Source organism: Mangifera indica, chromosome 14 (assembly GCF_011075055.1).
Source record: "Mangifera indica cultivar Alphonso chromosome 14, CATAS_Mindica_2.1, whole genome shotgun sequence".
Lineage (NCBI taxonomy): Eukaryota > Viridiplantae > Streptophyta > Magnoliopsida > Sapindales > Anacardiaceae > Mangifera > Mangifera indica.
Window position 1 is genome coordinate 2,645,788 of NC_058150.1, and position 18,690 is coordinate 2,664,477.

The window sequence follows — 18,690 nt, forward strand, 5'->3', positions numbered from 1 at the left end:
CCTGCTACGTAGATTTCTCCTACTTGTACTTAAATGATTAAACATCTACCAATATCTTGGACTACTATTTCAAATAAACAACACGTCTAATCCTTGATTGATTGAATAGCTTATCGTTAGCTAGTTATTTTTTAAATATTCTTTCTGTAAGTTTAATCAAAACAAAATTTTACAATACAACGACATAAAAAGTTAAATTAATTTGTTATTTACATTGTAATATAAATTGTTTCATTATCAAAATTATTTTAGTTTCAATAGACTGTTTCAACTGGTAAAACAGTCTAATTTATGGAAAAACTCCCATACTTTTTACATCGCAGTCATTACTACACAAAGAACATCCTTATTCTCTATGATATTTGAGCATTTTAGTGATACCCAATTGGCGCTGGCGACTCCCTCAGTTCGCGGCCTTGATAATGTATATCCTGCAAATCCAAATTTAACTCCATTAATAATCAATAATTAACACTAATATTCACCTGAATTATCAGTTAAATCAAATTTATGGCTTACAGATGCAAAGTGATTGACATCTCTGTGATGAGCCTCATCGGCTCTCACCACCATCACAACATCACGAAGAGTGGAGTCCGGCGGCAGGCGCCAGTAATCTATGGCGATTGCAGGAGCTGGAACATTTTCAATGTTACCTTTGTCCAATTCTTTGAGGAACTCTGTGTAAGAGTGAATTGCTTCTTCTTCAAGGTACCCTACCATGCGATGGGCGAATTTCGGAGAAATCAAATAGCCCAAGAAGTAGGCGTTGAAGAACACGCCTTGGACGGTAAAAACCAGAGCCCTCTCGTACCATCTGGGCTGTGCGACCTCCATGAATGTCATTAGATGCATTCTCTCGTTTTCAGCTTCTTCCAAAAGCGCCTTGATCCAGCCCCCGCTGTGCTCGAATTTCCTCAGTGACTTGCAGTGTAACAGCAAGCCCCCCACCATCCCGGGCACCGCCGCCACCGTTTCAAGCATCATTGCCCGGCATCCATATCTCCTCTGTACGTGAAAGCAAAGAAAAGTAGTTAAAAAGTAGTTTACTAGACGAACCCTGACATAAATAAACAGAATAGTTATGTATTGCTAAGTCCTGGATCTAAGAAGCACAGAAACACACGGAAACCTGTCCGATTTCGAAACATTCCGAAACCGATAAAAACCCTGATTCGGAAATATAAAAAAATTGTAAACATATTTCAGAAAGAAGAATCACGCTTCTTTTCCTTATTTTTTAATTAATTTTATATTTCACTCTTTCATAATTTGGAATCCTAACTCTAATTTTGTCTCCTCCCCGACATATGAAGGTCATCTCCTCTGCTCTCTAGTATGTTAAAACTTGCCTTTTCTCCATCTCCAACTTCTCCAACTATGACTAAAAAATCAGTTGATGTACGTTTTAACGTTTCCATTTATGATCTATGGTTATATCATTACATTCTTTCGGGAATTATAGTGGATATTACCTGAAAGAACAAATCTGTTGGCCATCTTAGAGATTTGACGGTCCAGAAAGCCATTTTGTCCATAAATGTTGCAGGCGCATGGTGTTTCTTCAGATCAATTGATAAATCAGCTTTGTAAGTCTCCCATGGCTGCACCACATGATAAACATAATTAATTCATAAATATTTAATAAAAAAATTGCAGAAACTGAAACAGAAGATGAAGGATCTAATCTGTGTACCTTAAAGCAGCTCCATCGCCACTCAGTTCCATCTTCTTTAGTGACCTTCGGAGCTTCCACGCCCCAGTAACTCACGATCCTTTTCTCTTCATCATTGTTACCGTCACCGGCTGTTTCCGTCGCCTGTTTCTTCTCCTCCTGCTCCTTCTCACCCAAAGCCAAAGTGCTTCTGTTTCTCACGCCAACAACCCCAAGCTTGTAACCAGTAAGGATCCCAGTTGCCACCGGCTCACCGTACACCACACGAGTGGTTACAGAGGAGAATAAACGAGGACCCAACACAGCCACCATGGAATTACCCAATAATTTGCTCCCACCGCTCAGCATCTTCAAATTCAGAGATCAGAAACAATTAAAATCAGAGGATTTTTTGATGGAATTTTGACTGTTTCTCAGCTATATGACGATGGGTTTAAGGGAGGTTTAATTTATGTTTTATAGTAGCCAATTAAGATGCCAACGTGGAAATGTGATAAAGATGAACTCGTAAAGAAATTTCTGGAGAGGAAGATTTTTAATTCCGTAAAATTTGGTGGCGGCGCGTTGGTGGTTCCAGTATTTCTTGGAGAACAAGTCTAGTGCATTGAATTGGAAGTTTCTTGGGGATCAAGAAGAGACGGAAAAAGAAAATTGAATTTAATATGGAAATGGAAAAGGAAGAAACGTGTATTGGTTGGCGTCCTATGATTCCAACTGGCGTGGGGTGAGATTGACAAATGGGGTCAATTGACCGGCTTATTTATTGACCCAAATTGAGCCACCTTAATCAGCCAGGTCCCATTCAACGTGGTCATGTCTTGGCCATATGACTAGTTTTAATTAGGCCAAAAAGACTAGTTCTCACCCCTGAAAAATTTAGATATTCGTTCCTGTGACAACTTTTATTAAAGATATTAATTGAAATTAGAGGTAAAATTATGAGGTTTTTAAATTTAAAAAATATGATAAAATTTTAAAATTTTAAAATTTATTAATAAATAATGATTTTATTTTTAATATTAATTTAGATTTTTAATAAAAAATTATTTTATAAATAAATATTTAAATTTTTAAAATTAAGAAGATATGATTTTATGATTTTACTGTTCCTTAAAGTGGGAACAAGTCTTTCGACCTTTTAATTAACCATGGAAATTTCTGGTGTGGTTGCCAATGAAAATTAAAGTAGCTTTTCATTGACCTGACACGAACCAGGTGGGAAAATTAGTACACAAATGAGAGGTGGCCAACACTGGGCATGCCAAGGCCCGTAAATAAAATGGATTGTGCGAGAATTTTATAGTGTAATAAAATTAGTATAAATAAATTTAAATATATAATTAAATATTTATATGATATATTATTATATAATTAAGTAATTTTAAATTAAAAATAAAATTATATTTAATTATATAATTATATTATTTAGGTATCAAATTACAATCTCCAAACTGTGTATTCATATTATTAATGAAAATGTTTAGAGTTAGCATAGTTTACCAAAATTCTCACAGAAGCATAACCTATTTTGTTGTGGGTCATGCCCCCATCCTTAAAATTTTGTGGGTTGGCATTGCCTGGCATGGCATGGCGGCACGGGCTGGTGCTGTCTAAATCACACTAGGCACTTAATTAATTAACTGTTAAGAGGACTAATTGTAATTATCTTAGTGTAAGCGCATTTGTAAGATGTTCCAAAGGTTTACATGTTAAGATGGCATTGCAATAGACTAAAACAATTTTTATAAAATAGTTTAAATTAAATAAATCAATTTTCATACAAATTATAATTAATTTACAAACACAAAACTTTATTCAAGGCATAAGATTTTTTCCATAATAAATAGTTCTTGGGCATTTGGATCAATTTAATGATATCCAATTGGAGCTGGAGCGTCCTTGAGCTCATGTCCTTGACATTGAATATCCTGCAATGGAGATTACAAAGTCAGTCAATGCATTGAAAAAAGAAAAAGATAAAGAAAATTCACCGGGGTTCTTGCTTTACCGATGCATAGTGGTTAAGGTCGCGGTGATGAGCCTCATCGGCTCTGATGACCACAACAACATCTCGGAGAGTGGAATCCGGTGGCATACGCCAATAATCAATGGCGATTGCTGGAGCCGGGACGTTTTCAAAGCTACCATTGTCCAAATCCTTGAGGAATTCACTGTAAGATATAACTGCTTCTTCTTCCAAGTAGCCCACTATGCGGTGAGCCAGCTTTGGAGAAGCTAAATACGCCAGAAAATATGCATTGAAAAACACTCCCTGAACTGCAAAAACAAGAGCCCGTTCATACCACGCAGGCTTCGCCAATTCTACGAATGTCATCAAATGCATGCGCTCGTTTTCAGCTTCTTCAAGTAGAGCTTTTATCCATCCGCCGCTATGCTCGAATCGCCGCAGCGATTTGCAGTGCAAAAGCATCCCTCCGACCATTCCGGGAACCGCCGCCACGGTCTCTAGTAGCATTGCGTGGCACATGTGGCGCCTCTGCAGCATTTCCAAGTTAGAATTTTTCACCATGAAAAATTAACATTGAAACTTTAGGGTTATCATATAAATACCTGAAAGAATAAATGAGTTGGGTATTTGAGACTCTGGACAGTCCAATAAGCAAATTTATCCCTGAAGTTTTCAGGTTTATGGTGCTTTGTTACATCAATGGAGACGTCAGCTGTGTAGGTCTCCCAGGGCTGTAAAATTTGAAGCATGTTAAAATTTTGCCACATAATTTGTTCCAGAAATTAATTAAACTATAATTACAAACACACTCACCCTGAAGCAATTCCATTTCCAGGCTGAACCATCTTCTTTAGTCAGATTAGCGGGCGCCACGCCCCAATAGCTCGCAATGATCTTATCGTTCGGCGACTTGTCCTCGGAGCTGACAGAGTTATTTTTCTCGTCCTTTGGCGAGCCACCGGGGGAAGCTGAAGTACTCAGATTCCGAATAATGAATGCCGGCCTCAGTCTGGCAAAGGCTTGGGCGGTTTCAGAAGAGCTTACTGATGCTGTCGAGAAGCTGCGAGTACCCAGTTGAGATATAATCGACCTGGATAATTTTGCTGCCGCTTGATGATTCATTTTCAAAGCTTTTGAGATGTAAAAATGGAAAAAATCTGAAACTCGAAGGCAAGATTTTTTTTTCTCTGTAAATTGAAGATGGAAGATTGGTATTTATGTTATGAGTACTAATTGGTAACCCTAACAATTTATGTTAACAGATTGGAAAGGAAGAAGGTGTGAACGGTTGAAAGTCCTTCTTGGACACGTTCCAATAATTGTGGACCATTGACATCACATTCAATAATAGGGTATTGATTAGTCATGGAGTGATTGGAGTTTTCCATTTCGTTAGTGCAATTGACTTTTATAACTTAGGGTAAAGGTCAATCCTGATTGCTTTAGACATTGACTGTACTGCCCTGGTTCCTTCCTGGTTGCTCAAATGTAGGACCGGCCAGACTCTTAATGTTCTTATAATTGACCAAAGAACTATCTCCCACCCAAATTTTACCCTAAACTCAACATACCCATAATATTTCAAAAATTCAAACACCTTAACTTTTGTTAACAATGATAAAACCATCGTTTTATCGTTAAACTTTAAAACTTAAAAAATTTATATTATTTTTCTCTTTTAATTTATAAAACTAACTTTTTTTTTTTATAATTAAATTTTGAGAAGTTATATTTTTTTAAAAAAAATTTTGGATTTTTTTTTCAATATCTGATGATCGCATATCATTCATGCCATCAACCAATCTTCCCACCATCTTATTTTCTGACGTTGACATTTCCATCGATCTTATTTCATTTAATGAATTTGACTAGGTCAATTTGATTATACCAATTATATTCACTATTTAAGTTTGAATACCCACAATAAAAAAAAAAAAGTAACCCTTAATGTTAAAAAAATAATAATAATAGAAACCCATAAATTGATAATCAAAAGAAATAAATATCTAGGACCATATAAAATATTTCAATAAGAATAGTTTAATTAACCATCATAGATTTTTGAAGTTAAACAAGAACCCACTTGAAATAAATGAACTCAACTAATAATCTAGCCCATTAATGCTAAAATCCTCCTCTTATATCTTTAACTTTCTAGTTCTTGATGAAGTAACCAGATTATCAATGACGAAGCAAAGATTTCCGGTCCCAACATGGCGAAACATCCATATTGTCACATACTCTTTTAACTTGAAACTCATTATCCTTTGCAAATTGCCACCATCCACTATTTAGAACATAGTAATTTTTGTCAGGCCTAAGTATGAAAGCCACTTCCTCCTATACAAATTATATGTGTCCACAGGAATTCCTCCACGAATATTCTCACGTTCATTTAAGAGAGGAAGCAAGCATTCTTCAACGTCATCTTTGCACAGAAACAATTCACGTTGAGTTCGGCTCCAGTCACTTTTCGTCAATTCCTTCTCGAAAGGTTTGCCGCAAGTTCTATTTTCAATAAGCCCTTCCAACCCCAACACTTTGGGAATACTTGGAGGTTCGTATTCGCCATCACTATCACCATGAACGAACTTATAATCCTTTTTTTTTTGAAACAAAAACAACAAGTATTGCATAATTCTCCCCAAGGGTAAAAAAAAAAAAATAAAACAATACTAGTGAGAGTTTTCAAATGATTTAGCTTGAGATTGTAATGCTTACCTATCACTGTCAGAAATTTGCAGAAGCCAAGATGAAAACCAGTTTGAGTTGTGAAGTAATATTGACATCATTTATACTGTCAAATTCTCCAACGAAAAGGAAATCATACAGAATTATTGATTAAAAAATCCAAAAACATAACCAAAGTTAAAAATGGGAAAATCCCAGTATCCAAAATAATAAACTTGTTCATGATAGGATAAACATGTATATATTTTCTTTCCCTATTAGACTCTAATTGTTAAGAGTACTTAAAATCACAAGATTTTTATCTTGATATAAAGTTTTACCCTAGTTAAGAAGTTAAAATCCGATAGAGGCCAAGATTATTTCCAGAATTATAACTAGAGCAAATAATTAACTTTCTCATTTCACCTCACTGATCAAGTCGTTAAATTCGTGATAAAAATTTCAGATTCTCTAACGCATTTATTTTAATAATATAAAATTTTAATTAGTGGTTATAATAATATATCAAGTAAGTTTTGAGATTGTGGTAGAGAAGTGAGTTACTAAAATTGAGGGCTTTAGATACCGTAATGATATATCAAAATAAAACTTTTAATTTACTTAATACAATAATTATGAAATTGAAAACTAAACTCGAGATTTAACTTATTCAATATAATATATTCAATCTTTATCATCTTCATACACCCCCAATATCCTGAGAAGCTTTGAAGAGAAAATTCTCTTAAAAAATTATTAAATTTTTCTATGATTAATATCAGAAGCTTAATGCAGCCAATTAATTGGTTAAAATGAACGGAGACTTTGAATTTCTGAAATACTTTTACATCTCTAGCACAATAATACAAAGTGGGATATAAATATGAACAGGTTTCTCAGCTGAAAATATGTCTTTCATGTATACTATCTACAACGCTAAACATGTTTCTGTAATGACCCCATTTTGACATTTTCAGCATTGGTGGAAAATTTCAACTCTCTTCGGAGGTTGGCAGCAAGAAAGAAGAGAACCTGCCTGGTTCTTTGCTGCAAACAAAACACCGGGGTCTATACTAAAGAAGCTGCAAAATGCCACAAACAAGTTCAGCATCTTGTTATTGAATCCTTAAATGCAGCTCTTGCATCTGTTAAGAATGTGTGCTCGCTGTCGCATTCATTTGAGGAGTAGTTGGGAGCCTATTTCTGAATTTGAATGTTCCGTATTGACTTGTCGACATCAACCCCATCTTTTTTTGCAGATAAATTAGCTGCTGCCTTTTCTTTCATGGCTTCCTTCTCCAGTTTTTTCTTCTCCGCATCAGCCTGCTTTTCATTCTCCTCTCGCGACTTTTTGAACATCTTAACAAAAACAGCCAAGATCTGAGTCACTGCAATCAGAAACAATAAGAATCATCAATAGTCGGAAACATCTGATTTGATCATTGATCAATTTTAGAGAACAGCCCCAAGTTGCAAACCCTGAGCAATATAGACTGAAAATGTTTAATAATTTGCCTAAAGTTCATCTATTGCAGAATAATATCTACTTCACTAATCACTTGAGAAAATGCCAAAAAACAAGTATAAAATCAAATGGATAAATATAATTAGATGGGAAAAAAATTTTTGATTATTCTTCCAAATGAAATCTACAGTGAACACAATAATAGAATTATGTATCAAACCTTGCTCAAAAGGACACCGAGCTGGATCCTCCCCAAAGTACTGAGACAATGAATCAGCATTTCTCCCCTGAAATATAATCCATTTTCAAGATGGAAACCAGTGCTAAAATGCATATTAGAACTGTGAAGAACCAAAATCTTAGAGACTCACCACTTCAGAATATAAGGATATAAGTGCCCTTACATCAGCTTCAGCAGTATCAAGAAAATTTTTCAACACCTGAAAAGCAGGAAGTTCATATGTTAACGCTTACTAAAAAGCACACAAGTTTGCCAAACGATTTTGGCATGCTACCAGGCACATTATCATGTTCATCAAGAGTTCATGTAAAAGGAAACAGGTTCAATGTAGAATTTAGTACTTAAAAAGGAAAAGGAAAAAGGTTCAATGTAAAAGAAAACAGGCACTCCTCTTGTAGATGAAACAAGAAACTCTACACATAGTGAAACTACTTAAAAAACACACCTCAGATCTATGACACTTATCCAAAATTATCAAGATCTACAAAACCATGCAGGTTCTTATCATTAATTAGTGAGGAAGAGAGTCTGAGGTTAGAAACAAAATATATAGACCATGTGGCAACCTCTTCCCCCACCCCTTTTCAGAGGGAGGAAAAAAAAAGGAACATACAAAATTTTGTGAAGCAGTGGAGAACCATAGCCACAATAACCACAACCGTGATCAAATTGTTCAAACAAAACTCAGTTGCATAATTGCAAACATTTTAAGAATTATTCATCATGGAAAAAAATAAATCAGACTATGAATTAACACAAACGACTTGAAATAGCACTTAAATTCACTTCTGATAAGGCCAACTTGTTTCCTTGAGCACACTTGCCACTGATTTTTATTTATGTCTCCATTGGTCTTCCTCAGTTCCTAGCAGCCAAGTTTTTGGAATTTTGAGATTATCCTTTAGGAATTCAAATTTCTTTGGAGACTGTTTGATTCTTTATTTTTTATAGATTATATTTTTAAGATATTTGCATTTTGATTATGATCAGGTAAACTTTGAATCTTAGGACTTCAGAAGCCATCTATGTAGGATTCTATGCTGCTTACATGAGAATACATGGACCACGTAGAATCTACCAGTAACATTATATGAAAAAATCATAGGGCCACCATTATCAATACCATTGATATCCAGGATAAAGTTCAATGGATTAACCAATAAAATATGCTTCTTGAGTAATAACATCCTTCTTAGCGCTTATACAACTTGGAACTAAAGCAAGAACCTTTCCTAAAAGAAACACCAAATTATGAATTAACTGAAGCAAATATCTAAAACTATTGCAAGAGAGATGGTTAGCAGGTTACTTGAATCAATCTACATAAGCCAAATCTTAACGGACAGAAACTTTCTTTGATTTTATTTTATTTTAACTATTTACTTACTTATTTTTCTACAATAATTTTTTTATCAAATGAACAGGTATCATTATTATTCTCACCTTCTGAAAGCCCACAGAAATAGCACCATCATTTTCTGAAGCTGACAATTCTTGCTCAACCTTTTCAAGACCTTTACTTACAGCTTGCATTTCTTCAGCCAGAGTTTTCAATTGAATCTAGTCATTTGATGTGAAGGTGAAGTTAATGAAAGCAAGAATAAGCACTCTATTGAAGCAGTTGGGCAAGGCTACTAACAAGTTAATCCTAATAAGAAAACAGAACTAATTATACCTTAGCTGCAGCTTCCAAATGAACAAGATCCTTGTCAAAATCCAGTAACTCTGGCATTTTCTCACCAAGAAGCTGAGACGATGGATTAAATATGATATCACAAAAAAACCCATTCTTATATCAAAAATACCAGAGGGGAAATTCATAAATGCAGGATATGAAATCACCATTATGGATTTTTAAAATGCTTTTGATGGGTTATGACAAAAGCATTAAGTTCGATTTTCCTCCTAACTTACAATTAACCGGAGTAGATTTTGCATCCCAAAAGTCAAGGGGAAGAGAACTCAATAACTATTTCACAATTACACACTCATGATCCAGGTAACAGCTTGGAACTTCATGTTTAGTTATTCTACCTTGCACAAATAATGCATTAAAGTCATTTTGTTGTTTCTAGCACGAGTGTCAGATAATTTGAGAAGGCTGTCCAATTTGAACCCTACAGCAGATCCTGCAATACAGATATAAATTAAACCAATGATAATATTATAATCAAACATGCATCAGAAGCAAATTGCAGAAGACTATCAAAGACTGAATTTTAACCAAAAAGGTTTTACCTCGTGCTGTGCCTTGATTCAAAGCATTTCCTAAAGTAAGAATAGTCTGCATTATCTGGCGCAATTTCACTGATTCTTTTACCTGGAAATATGAGCAAGACAGTTAGAATGCAGATAATTTGTATATTCATAAATATTACAAAAACATCAATTTTGATATTACCTCTCTTGAAGCAGCATTAATAGTATTCAGGTTACCTCTTAAATCTTCAACCTTTACAAAATCATGAAATTAAGTGCCAAGGACTGTCAATAACAATAGTATGCAGAACAAAAAATACGTACTGCCTGGAAGTATACCTGGCTACAAAAGGTGATTTTAAAGGAAAAAACCCGTAACTTGGATTCTACCCGTGGAACCTTCATCAACTCCATGAAGAACTGAAACATTATATGATAAAAAAATATTAAAATCAAATAAAAGAACCTGCACTTTTTTCAAGACCATTGCATAAGTTATGTGTTAAAAACTGGACAAGCCTAATCAAGTCAACCAGAAAACTGGAGAACCAGTCCAAACACCAATCAGAGTAACCCTTCAAACCCTTACTTAATGACACCTACTGATAGATAAGCAAACAAACTCTCTCTCTCTCTCATACTTACAAATCATATGTAAATTTGATGGGTGAAACTATTTTTAAGACATACAGCAACTGCACAAACCTGTTCACACTTTCCAAGCATTTCCTTGTTACCTGAATAATTCTGAAAATAGAAATAATAGCATGTAAGAAATACAAACATAAACATATTACTCTGTAAAAGGATCTACATGATTACATAGGATTACCTTCAGCATTTCCATTTCTTCCTTCGTGGGACAGAACTTGATTAGGTTCTCAACCTGATCAATATCTAGAGCAGAAGAATCCAAAGCTAGAATTGCACTCTGGAAACACAAATAGGGCAAATCAAGGAACATCAATTTCAAGAGTAAAAAATTCAAATTTAACTATTAGAGGGAAGGCAATTTTTTTTTTTTAAAGTGAAAAACAGACAGGGAAAGATATATTCATTTCAGGAACAAAGAATACAGTCTATTTTCTTGCATGAAATATATGAAGGCACCACTTCTACCAAATATTGATTTTTAGCTCATGAGTATCATTGCTTACCAGATAAATACCACAACAATACAGAGCATGATAATTGTCACAAAATGGAAAAGATTAGTCATAGAAAAGCAAAATAAACATCAATTTCCTGTTTTGTATATTACTACAGAGAACTGCAGAAAAAAGAGGCAAGGCAACACACTCCCTAACTCCTAAGTGAACAATTATATAGGACTAGATGTTGTAGGAAGGTCACCAGCTGGATGATTAATGTTATAAGTGGGATAAATAGCGCTACCCACTAGACAAATAGTATTGTTGGCAGACATAATAGTGTCATCAGCAAGATGAAAAATATTACTGGAGGAGGATTCAAGCTGAGTTGTCAAACTGAAACTTCAACTCGAATCAAACCGAATACCAACTTGGTTCGAGTCCACCCCTACCTCTCACATCACACTCTTACTAATATCTCCAAAGGATATCAACCTCCAAAATGTATCCCCTACATCAGCACTCCATACATTCATCTCTTCAACATCCCCAAACAATTGTGAACCATTCCAGACCAGTATGCAACATGTTGGTTGTTGTAGTATAACTTATATTCATTTGAATTCATACATCCTTCTTTGGCAGTGTAAACACAAATTGCTACAGCTACTTGTACACATAACAAGGAAAACTTAATAGCCTCATAGGGATCAGAAACTTGACACCTCTTATGTACTATAGCCCATCCCAGCTCTTAAATTAGAAACCTCTCACGTATGTTGTACCTAAGCCACACTTCAAATCATGCCAAAGCCACAAGATGGTATTAAATCAACTTGCATGACAAAAAAAGGGAAGATTGCAAAGCATAAATCTTCACACACAAAAAAAAGGTCTGAGATATCAAACATCACCACTGGCCATCCCTGACTTTTCCCAGAAAAGCCAGTGACAGAAAACCTGAACCAAAATCAGTGCACTTCTAGAAACTGGAAAGAAGATCAGTGCTATCTTGCAGCACTTTGGGATGCTATGAAACTTTTAAAATAAAGGATAAAGGGACTTCTCCTCATTTCAGAAGTAGTATAGTAGTAATTTGCAATATTTTTCTAAGTTCATAACAGCATTTTGATTTATAATAAAATGGATGCAGCAATACCTTTTAATTCCTTGGTTAAAGAATATAATATTAAAACCACTTTCAAACTAATTGGATAGCTATGATTGAAACAAAAACATTAAGAAAGATAATCAAAACGTGATATTAATAGTAACATATAAAATGAAGAGATCAATCTTGGAGATCTCTTCATTTAAGAGATCTTTTGACAAACTAACTCTTCTACGCTAGGACTATGAAATATGGATTCAATGAAAATTGAAGTTCCCATGGGTCAGGGAAATATATATATGCCATATAGCATGGAGAGATGAACTTACAATCATATCTGGCAGAGGAATTTTTATCTTCGTCAACATTATTTCACAATTATATGCTCTACGCAAGTCAACCTGTCAGACAGAGAAAAAATGACAAACTTAATCCAAACACCCATAGCAAAAACAAACAATTCAAAACTATATGCATAATTCTCAGTGATTCCTAAAGTTGAGACTGTACCAGCAGTTTCTCTCATTAATTCATGAGACCAAGAGCTTACAAACATGAAGATTAACATCTACAAATAAATGAAATGGGCAACTCTTAGATCAATGCAAGTGATGCCATTTCTTGATAACCAGGCTCATAGGAAGGTACCACATCTTCAGAAATTCATTCGATTCCTTAATTACAATTGTCATCCTCCAATGTTAATCCAACGTCAGAATTAATGTCTTAGTAAACAATATTCAGTTTTGTTTAGGTTAAGATGGTAAAAAGAAAATGCACACAAAAATATGATTGCAGTATATTTTTAAATTATCATGGAAGCATTAAATTTACACAAAGACAAACATAATGCAAAACAGGCTTATTGCAGAGTCAAAATCTAAATCCTCTCTAAGCAGTTAAGAATTTAGATGTTTTCTCAAATGAGACAAAGTATTTAAAAAAAATTAGCATGCAAAATTTGCCTATAGCATATCTAACTTCAATTTTATGATGTATAATTTTACTTTCCATCCATTTTCTCATGTGTACTCCTTTTTTCATCTCTATTGTCAGGTAGAAAAAAAATCTTCCAAATTTCAATTGATAATGTTGTTTCTTTTTTTTTTATCAAGTATGATAAACAGATATCATTTGATCATATAATCTATAGTTCTACAAATGTTAATTATGACAGAAGGGGGTCAAGCTATACCTTATTTTCAATAAATAAGAGCATAAATGCAACCTTTTCATCAGGAAATGAAATTATAAAACAAAAGAAAAAATGGTATTACCAGTTGCACTTTCTCAGGTTTATTGATGTTAGAACCACGTCGACCTCCAGCTTTGTTGGTGCCACTTGCATCTGAAGCTGCTGAGAACAGACTTTCAAGTTCCGTTATATCTATTTCAGGAGCCCTACCCAGAATTTTCAAGATCATCAGGTGACAACAGAAACATGTTCCTTGTAGCATGTACTAGAATTCATCAAACAGGTGATGCAACATGATAAATAAACCAACTTTAACGCACCTTGACTGATTATCTTGTTTCTGAGAATCAGCCCATAAACTCCCTTGCATTGCTCGAGTAACTTTCACCCAATGTAAGGGCTTCAATGAAGTTTTCTTAGGGGCAAGACCACCTCCACTGACTAATCGACCTCTGCCATGACTTGTGGGCCCTGAAGTCACCTTCCCCTTTCCAATGGATGGAGGTGGTGGTGGTGGCAGCGTAGAACTTTTTGGTCCGAGCGATGCAGGCAGCTTTGGCATCATGCCAGGAGTTGGTGGAGGAGGGGGAGCAGTAGGAAGTTTGGGTGCTGGTGGTGGAGGTGGCGGGACTGAACCTGACTTTGTAGGTTCTAAAGGGGGTGGAGGTGGAGGTGGAGGCAGCCTAGGGGCATTGCCAGGCTTACGACTTATTGAAGGAGGAGGCGGTGGAGGTGGTGTTGAAGGTATAGAACTAGAAGTAGATTTTGACATTGGAAGCGGCGGTGGTGCTGGAGGTGCTGATCGAACAAGAGTTGGTGGAGGCAATGTTGCAATACTAGCACCACCCAAGGATGTAGGTGGAGGTGGAGGGGGAGGGGGAGGTGGCAAAGATGGTTGACTAGATTTTGTGGAAAGTGGGGGAGGTGGTGGGGCCTGTGGGATGGCTTTAGAGGAATTGAGGGGAGGTGGTGGCGGTGGTGGAGGTGGTGGGGTTGATGGGAGGGCTTTAGAAGAATTAAATGGAGGAGGTGGGGGTGGGGGTGCTGGTGCTAGGAGGGCTTTAGAAGAATTAAAAGGAGGAGGAGGAGGAGAAGGAGGAGGTGGTGGTGGTGGTGGTGGTGGTGGTGGGAGGGCTTTAGAAGAATTTAAAGGAGATGGTGCTGGTGGTGGCAGTGGTGGTGGTGGTGGTGGTGGCGGTGGCAGTCGCGATGGCGGTGGTGGGGTTGGCAAGAAGGAGTTAGAATAATTGAAAGGAGGAGGAGGAGGTGGTGGTGGTGGAGGTGCTAATCCTTCATTAGTTGTTGAAGGCATTGCCAAAGAATCTTTACTAGAGAAACTTGGTGGTGGAGGACCTTTCTTGTTAGTTGGAGGCAAATGTTGCATAGAATCCCCACTGGAAAGCACAGGTAGAGAAGGTGGCGGTGGCACATTTGGTGGAAATCTACCAAAATCTTTTGTATAAGGTGGAGGTGGTGGGGGTGGGGGTGGTGGTGGTGGAGGTGTTAGTGTTGGTGCATGCATTGACAAAGCAATGCCACTAGAAATAGAATGTGGTGGTAGTGGTGGTGGTGGTGGTGGCAATGGTGGCAGTGCTACTGCAGACATCGATGAAGGAATTCCTTCATATATAAAAGGTGATGGAGATGGTGGCACTGGTATGTGAGGAACAGAAGAAGGCCGAGATACTGATGGAGGGGAATAAGGTAGTGTTTCTTTAGTCGGAACTACTACTGGATTTAGTGAAGGCAAAGCAGTTTCAGCAGACAATTGATCTAGAGGTTCTGAAGTAACAACAACCTCATGTGCATCATTTTCAGAAGGTAAGGTAACTAAATCAGCAATATTTAATGGACGTAATTTCTCTGTATCTGCTTGGGGCTTAGGAAAGACATCAAAAACTTCATCCAAACTATCAGCCTCAGCTATGCAAGATGCAGTGCTTTCTTCTTCAGAGTCCACAGGTGACGTGCATGAACTTCCTCTATTTTGCAGTCTTGAAAGTTCTTTCGCATCACTTAAGACAGATAATTGTTTAAGCAACCACAGGGTAGCATCGTCACTGTTATCAACCCACTCAACCCCATTGAAAAGTTCTTGAACCCTGGAAAAAGCTTCAATGGGTAATCCACCTTTCTCCTCTCCATTTAAAATTGTAGTTGGAGCCTTGGGAGGGGAGATGCTCTCAACTTCCCCAAACAAAACCTGAACTTAAAAAGTTAGTTTTGTTAGAAAAAAAGGATAGGGGGAAAAAGAGAGGAGGAAAAACACAAAACAAACAAAAGAACCAAAGTCTAAAATCTGGTGAAATTTTTTAGGCTCCATTTAATCACGAGAAAGATGAGCGAAAAGAGAAAAAACTTCCATAAATATATTGCTTTTTTTTTTTTTTGGTAGAAAATTTGTCATCATTTGCCTTTCCCTTCTCTCATCTATCAAAGATATATAGGGAAGCTTAAAAAATCTACTCACCTCTGCACGAAAACCTTTTGGATACCGCTGTTTTGAATCCCAAAGAATGTCCAAGTTTTCACAGTTCAGCATCAATATGTTGGATCGGATAAATGCAGTGTTAAACATGATACGAAACATCATAATTTCCCTTTCTGAATCCAAGTCCAAATGGACACACTCCAAGACAACATCTCCTTGCACCAAACACTGTATGTCCATTTTAATCACATCACAGTCTGCCTGCAACAAGATAATGTTCGTGTTAGCAGCAGTATGTAAATAATGGAGAAAGATACAAGTAAAACAGCAAACCTCACACCTGGCAGTAATGTCGAAGGTTCTTCTTCTTGTTGCCCATGGAGAAGAGCATTTGGGTTGAAAGACCATCCCTGCTGTTGAGATTCCGACCAAAAATACGGATAAGTGGCCTGCAGCCATTTTGCGAATCGAAGTTTGGAATGGCCCGAAGAATAACACAATCTAGAGAAAGTGCTCGCTCTGGAGGTGGCCACTCTGGAGCAATATTTCTTCTAGCTACATACTGAATATAACGAAGGTGCGATGGAAACGGATTTAGAGGAGACAAGAGCTGCAAGAAACCTTTAGGAGCCTCTCGATGAACAATTTCAAGAGTCCTACGCTCTCCACTATGCAACTTTCTGAAAATAAAAAAACTAGCTAAAAGAAATGCTAATAGCGGCCAACCCCCTCTCTCGCAATGCAGAAGAATAATATTCTGATTATTCCCCATCGTAAGCCAACTCTCACAAACTCTAAGAAAATGTTGAATCAAGGACAACGGAAGGAGAGGGCAACCCTCATACTGTCGTGGATAATCCATGACAGTAACATCATATTCACACAGTATATCAGCAAACTGACTCCTCTTCTGACCCTCGCGAAAATTAAACGCAAGAAATGACGAGTCAGGAAATTCTTCATGTAACTCAGTTATAATTTCATGCAGATAGATTTGGTAGATTCCTTCTGGTAGAACTTCAGTAGAAAAACATGAATCGAAAACTGAAACAAAACAACAGTCCACATGTTAAAAAAAAAATCCAAACCAAATTATTCACTACACAAATAAAAAATCCACTCAATAGAAAAGAAACACTAACCGTATACTCTGTCAACAAATTCAAGCAATCCATCAGGAGGTCTTCTGTAAAAGAATCTACTAAGGAGGGACATTTCTCTCAAATCAACCACAAACTGCGTCTGGGTTCACAACAATGAGCTACAGCCTAAAGAAAAATGAAAATGACAACTTAAATAATACGTCAACTAAAAACGAAATTCAAAATTTAAACTTTTTACAACATAGAGCTACAGGAGAACGAGTATCCATCTGGGTTTATTTCATTCTCTCTCTCTCACTCTTTTGTAGGAATGAAACATAAGAAGTGAGTTCAATTTCTAAACTTAAACCAGCATTGAAAAGAGACGCGAAGAAAAGACTAAATCGAAGGTTGGGTTTGATCGATAAAAGGCGAAACCTGGGAGAGGAGAAGTTGAACATCACTGTGTTGTGAGGTCCGAAGGAGTTGGATTTGAAGGTGCCACCGCCACTTTCACTTACCATTCAATTTGAACTTTCTAACTTAGAACCAATCGGAGCAGACGAGACATGATTTTACTTTGCTGTTGATTTTTTTTAATAAACTTATATATATTTATAAATTATAAGTCCATTCGTGGCAGCGGTGAATTTGAATAAATAAATTAAAATTATTATTTTTTAAAATTCAAAATTTTGGGCCTAAAAGGCTTTGCTTTGATTGTCTAGGCCCATTAGGAGGGGTGTGTTTATTTGAATTGTGTTGACCATTTTAATTGGCAAAATATTAATTTTACCTTTATTTTTAATTATCAAATAATAAATTTATGGTTCTTAAATTTGTAGATTATGAATAAAATTTTAAAATTTTTAAAAATATATCTAAATTTAAATCTTTATCACACTTGTAAAATATACCGAGCTAATAATTCAATTTCTAAATAATTCCATTTGAAAAAAATCCGAATTATTCAACTAAAGAAGTGATCAAAAATTCATATTAAACTAAGTGTTAATTAAATTAATTAATTTAAAGGAGTTTATATGATTTTAGCTAACACTTTAATAATCATATAAATATTAAAAATATAAGTTTTGAACGTTTGATCACAATTGGCCACATTCAAACTTTGCTTAGTGATAAAAAATTTTCAATCTCTTGAAATTTTGCATAAAATATATTCAAAGTAAGCTTAAAAAAAAGTTAAGTAATTTATTTTAAAGTATTTTGTGATTGTTATAATATTTTAAAAATTGAGTTTGTTTTTGACATTTCAATTTAATATTTCATTAAATCAATAATACTTTTTTTTTTAAATTAATTCAGTCACAAATTTTGTTTGTATTTTATTTTTATAGATGTTAATAAAAAAAATCTAAGCCATGGGTCCCATTGGTGGGGGTTGTATAATCGATAATTCATTTTCGGATCTTTGTTTTTCGTTGCCCCTTTTTGTCTTTTCTATCTTTATCTTCATACATTGTAAATTCGTCTTCAAAGTTCAATCATCAAATAAATAAAGGAAAATAATGAAGTCTTATGAGAGAAAAGATATGTCTTC

The 18,690-nt window shown here is 35.7% G+C and overlaps 3 protein-coding genes across 6 annotated transcripts; all 3 read right to left on the bottom strand.

Moving 5' to 3' along the window:
* Nucleotides 1–185: 185 nt before the first annotated feature.
* On the bottom strand, nucleotides 186–2,261 carry LOC123196741 (ubiquinol oxidase 2, mitochondrial-like). The gene is made up of 4 exons (XM_044610843.1): nucleotides 1,697–2,261; nucleotides 1,476–1,604; nucleotides 520–1,008; nucleotides 186–431 (listed from the first exon to the last, which is right to left on the bottom strand). Exons 1-4 carry the CDS (start codon nucleotides 2,021–2,023, stop codon nucleotides 372–374), a joined length of 1,005 nt encoding a protein of 334 aa, XP_044466778.1. The 5' UTR covers nucleotides 2,024–2,261; the 3' UTR covers nucleotides 186–371.
* A 1,153-nt stretch (nucleotides 2,262–3,414) lies between these two features.
* Nucleotides 3,415–4,872, bottom strand: LOC123196095 (ubiquinol oxidase 3, mitochondrial-like). Its single transcript, XM_044609975.1, has 4 exons — nucleotides 4,458–4,872; nucleotides 4,247–4,375; nucleotides 3,684–4,172; nucleotides 3,415–3,603 (listed from the first exon to the last, which is right to left on the bottom strand). Exons 1-4 carry the CDS (start codon nucleotides 4,764–4,766, stop codon nucleotides 3,544–3,546), a joined length of 987 nt encoding a protein of 328 aa, XP_044465910.1. The 5' UTR covers nucleotides 4,767–4,872; the 3' UTR covers nucleotides 3,415–3,543.
* Nucleotides 4,873–7,117: 2,245 nt separating this feature from the next.
* Nucleotides 7,118–17,727, bottom strand: LOC123196094 (formin-like protein 14). 4 transcript variants are annotated; one of them, XM_044609974.1, is made up of 19 exons: nucleotides 17,568–17,726; nucleotides 17,190–17,315; nucleotides 16,388–17,091; nucleotides 16,087–16,308; nucleotides 13,937–15,819; nucleotides 13,699–13,822; nucleotides 12,751–12,822; nucleotides 11,052–11,150; nucleotides 10,925–10,966; nucleotides 10,559–10,639; nucleotides 10,422–10,472; nucleotides 10,259–10,340; nucleotides 10,055–10,149; nucleotides 9,696–9,767; nucleotides 9,464–9,580; nucleotides 8,151–8,219; nucleotides 8,000–8,066; nucleotides 7,481–7,702; nucleotides 7,118–7,396 (listed from the first exon to the last, which is right to left on the bottom strand). In XM_044609974.1, the coding sequence occupies exons 2-18, from the start codon at nucleotides 17,260–17,262 to the stop codon at nucleotides 7,512–7,514; spliced, it is 4,044 nt and encodes a 1,347-aa protein (XP_044465909.1). In that variant the 5' UTR covers nucleotides 17,263–17,315; nucleotides 17,568–17,726; the 3' UTR covers nucleotides 7,118–7,396; nucleotides 7,481–7,511. The 4 variants fall into 4 exon arrangements, 3 of the variants coding, with proteins under 3 accessions (XP_044465909.1, XP_044465907.1, XP_044465908.1); XM_044609972.1 differs by having other exon boundaries at nucleotides 7,118–7,702; XM_044609973.1 differs by having other exon boundaries at nucleotides 7,118–7,702; nucleotides 17,190–17,312; nucleotides 17,568–17,718.
* Between the last annotated feature and the right edge of the window lie 963 nt (nucleotides 17,728–18,690).